At 41.0% G+C, this 3549-nt stretch overlaps 1 protein-coding gene across 1 annotated transcript; it reads left to right on the forward strand.

Moving 5' to 3' along the window:
- Positions 1–930: 930 nt before the first annotated feature.
- Positions 931–2630, forward strand: LOC309550335 (putative nuclease HARBI1; the record flags this gene model as incomplete). Its single annotated transcript, XM_082250732.1, has 2 exons — positions 931–1236; positions 1899–2630. The coding sequence occupies 2 exons, from the start codon at positions 931–933 to the stop codon at positions 2628–2630; spliced, it is 1038 nt and encodes a 345-aa protein (XP_082106858.1).
- Positions 2631–3549: the final 919 nt, after the last annotated feature.

A 3549-nucleotide genomic window follows, 5' to 3' on the forward strand; every position in this document is an offset into this window, starting at 1 on the left:
TGCATCTGTTACCATGCACCTTAAACTGTGTATGATATATGTAAAGCAGAGTGTAAAGATATATTTTTTCACGCTAACTTATTTGTAAATTTGTTTTTTCCCTTTTCCCCCTTTCCAGGTTTGTGGCATACTCCTGATTTTTGCCAGAGTTTTGATAGGAGGCGGCTGCTTCAGAGTCAGAGGGACTTGACTCATTTTGGTGTATTCAATACTTAGTCCAATACAGTCCTGGATCTTCTGGACTTAAAGTAAGGGATTCAGCACTTCTTCAAGTTACAGTGTGTTGTAATCGTCAGTGAGCGTTGGCTAGTGTCGGCTGGCGTCAAGGCAGCGTTAACAGACATTTTTCTGAGGAAAGTCTCAAGTTGTACTTAGTTGAGCCTAAAGGAGTATCCCACTCATTCCCTTCTCCCATCCACTTTAAAACCAATAAAACAACAAACAAAGATGCCGGAGTTGTCGATGTCTCAGTTCCCACACCCAGGGTCACACCTGGAGAGGTAACGGGTAACAATGGCAGACACACATCAGGCCCAATGCCTGAAAAACCTGCTACATAATAAACACTAAAGCCTAGTACACACGTAACGAATTTCCGCCGAACGGTCGTCCGTCTTTTGTCCAAAGTTGTGTTTTGTTGGTTGGAATGTGCTCTAGACTGCACTGGACCGGCCGACAGAAAATTACGTCACTACGTCTGATGATACAAAAGAGGAAGTGAGTTTTTGGCCGTGACCCTTCTAGGCATCTCGCTGTGATTTCGGTAGTTTCCGAGACATCGTTCGAGAATTAATTATGGAGACCGAGGATTCGACTCTTGCTGTAGTTGGGCTGGGAGTTATGGCTCTAAGCTGAGTTATTAGCAAGAGGAAGAAGAAGCGGACCTCCTGGACCAAAAATTGGTTGCTTAACCGTGATCAATTTTCCCACATGTCCTTGCTGAGGGAGCTCCAGGAAAATAATCCTGATGACTTCAGGAATTATTTGAGGATGACGGATCCCATCTTTCACCGTCTTCTTTCCCTGGTGTCCCCCTATATTATGAAGCAGAATACATGTATACGGCTTGCAATTAGTCCTGAGCAAAGGCTAATTGCAACTTTGAGATATCTTGCAACAGGGAGAAGCCTGCAGGATCTCAAGTTCACCACAGGCATCTCCCCCCAAGCTCTTGGAGTCATCATCCCTGAGACCTGCTCTGCTATCATCAAAGTCTTGCAGAAGGACTATATCAAGGTATGTTTCTTATTTTTATATTACATTCATGTATTTGTCATCTCATCCAAATTTAGATTAGTTTGGATGTACATCAAATTACAGATGTCATTATTTTGTAACTACCCTCTGGCCGCATGCATACAGTAGTAAAGCTTTATATTTTCCTAACCATTTGTAAAATGACCCAGTAACCACCCCAGCATTCTCTCCTATGTGTCCCTAAACGCATTGCCTGTTAACAGTATATTGAATCTGTGTCATTTTCTGACTTTTCCAGAACCAATTATTCCTTTACAAATGTTTTTGTACATAGTTTATGAGTTTTCTTAAAGACATCAGTCCATCCATTCCAACCTATGATTGTGTATGTTTAATTTCTGATGTAAAAACGTTCAGTGGGCACAAGCCCTTAATGATGTTTAAAGGCATAGTTTTACCCACTCACCCACCCATGCTAAATGTAAAAGTCAGCATATACCAAAGCTGTAGCTGGTGAATTACAATATTTTCACATTAGGAGGTGAAAAATAAAAGTATGTAAATGTCATACCCCAAAATGCTAAAGATTTCCTTCATGTTGTTCTTATCTTAAAGTTGCATAAGCATTTTACTGACAAATGTGTGTGTGTAATAATGTGGTGTGCTCAAGCACTAATTGTATTTTCATTTTTTCCCCACAGTTTCCCTCCAACGCAGAGCAGTGGCAGGAGATTTCTGGTCAATTCCAGGAGCAGTGGAATTTTCCCAATTGTGGGGGTGCTATTGATGGGAAGCATGTCCGCATTGTTCCACCACCGAATTCAGGGTCATTTTTCTACAATTACAAAGGCTTTTTTAGCATTGTCATGCTAGCAATAGTCAATGCTAATTATGAGTTTATTTTTTTGGAAATTGGGAAGAATGGCTGCAATTCGGATGGGGGAGTGATTGACCAGACGGAGTTTGCTCAGCGGCTTGAAAATGGCACTCTCAACTTGCCATCCAGGGAGCAAACCATTGAGGGGCTGAGTTTTGTGTTTGTGGCTGATGATGCGTTTGCACTTGGGGAGCATCTTATGAAGCCCTTCCCTCAGAGGAACCTCACCCCCGAGCAAAGGATCTTTAACTACCGGTTATCCCGAGCTAGAAGAGTGGTGGAGAATGCCTTTGGGATAATGTCCAATCGTTTTAGGATTTTCCTGACTTCCATTCATCTGGCAATCTACAAAATCAATCATGTGGTACTGTGTTGCTGCATTTTGCATAACTATTTGCGTAGGCATGCAGAGACATATGTGAATTTGCAGCCAGTGGAGACTGACCCTGCCATGCCAGGGCCGAGTGGAGAGGCTGAACCACATGTGCCAGTGGATTCCATGACATCAGTGGAAGTCGCCCGTTCTGGATTGGCATCCCGAAGTGCCGTGAAATAAGGCATCAATATGTTGAATATTTTGTGGGGAGAGGGGCTGTTTCGTGGCAGCAATTCCTGTCTGATACATTATAAAATGGATCTATATAATCTTCTTTGTGCAATAAAAAAATATTGCAATGATTCTGTAATGTGTATTTTAATAATTTGGGTACATATCAAAATCAACATATTTTGGGTTCATCATGTGTTAATATGTGTGACTTTTGAAGGGTTAATACATTCATCAGTGTGTTTATCTACTGTTGTCTCTCCCCAGCTGTTCAAATGCGATTATGGCCATGTGTGTTTTGTTTACCAGTGGTCAAAATACAAGGGCCTTCAGCACCCCTGTTAAATTCTAAAAGCCCTCTCACATTGTAAAGTAGGTCCATCCAATGTCACCTTACATTGGTGGTCATTGGCCAGAAGGTGCCCATACTATTTATTTTTAGTAATACATTAGTGTAATAACAACTTACCTCCACCTGTTATGTTGTGTTAATTTATGACATCCTTCTCACTGCCCACCAATGTAAGGAGATGTCAGTGTTATGTGAAACTTGCTCAGTGTAGAGATATAAGTGTTATATATAGGTAATGTAAAGTGAAATGGACAAACAAAGCTGCAATACACTATATATTACACTGGTCTCCCTACACTGATTGCTAGTACCCATCTCAATGCCATATAGAATCCTAGGAGTGCTAGTCCTTTAAATAGAACCTGTATATGTGTAGACTGATTGCCACTCAGTTCACAGATATCATTGTGCATTCAGTGTACTAGTGAATATCACTTGTTAGATGGCCACTGGTCCTGAAGGAACAATCATTTTGGAAAGCTGATAATTATAAACACAAACTAAAATGCTTTAATTAACATTCAAATATGTGAACAGGACAGCCATCATACATATTGTGCCACCTTACCCAGCATT

The sequence above is a fragment of the Pelophylax lessonae genome (genome assembly GCF_965119305.1).
Source record: "Pelophylax lessonae genome assembly, chromosome: 3".
Taxonomy (NCBI): domain Eukaryota; kingdom Metazoa; phylum Chordata; class Amphibia; order Anura; family Ranidae; genus Pelophylax; species Pelophylax lessonae.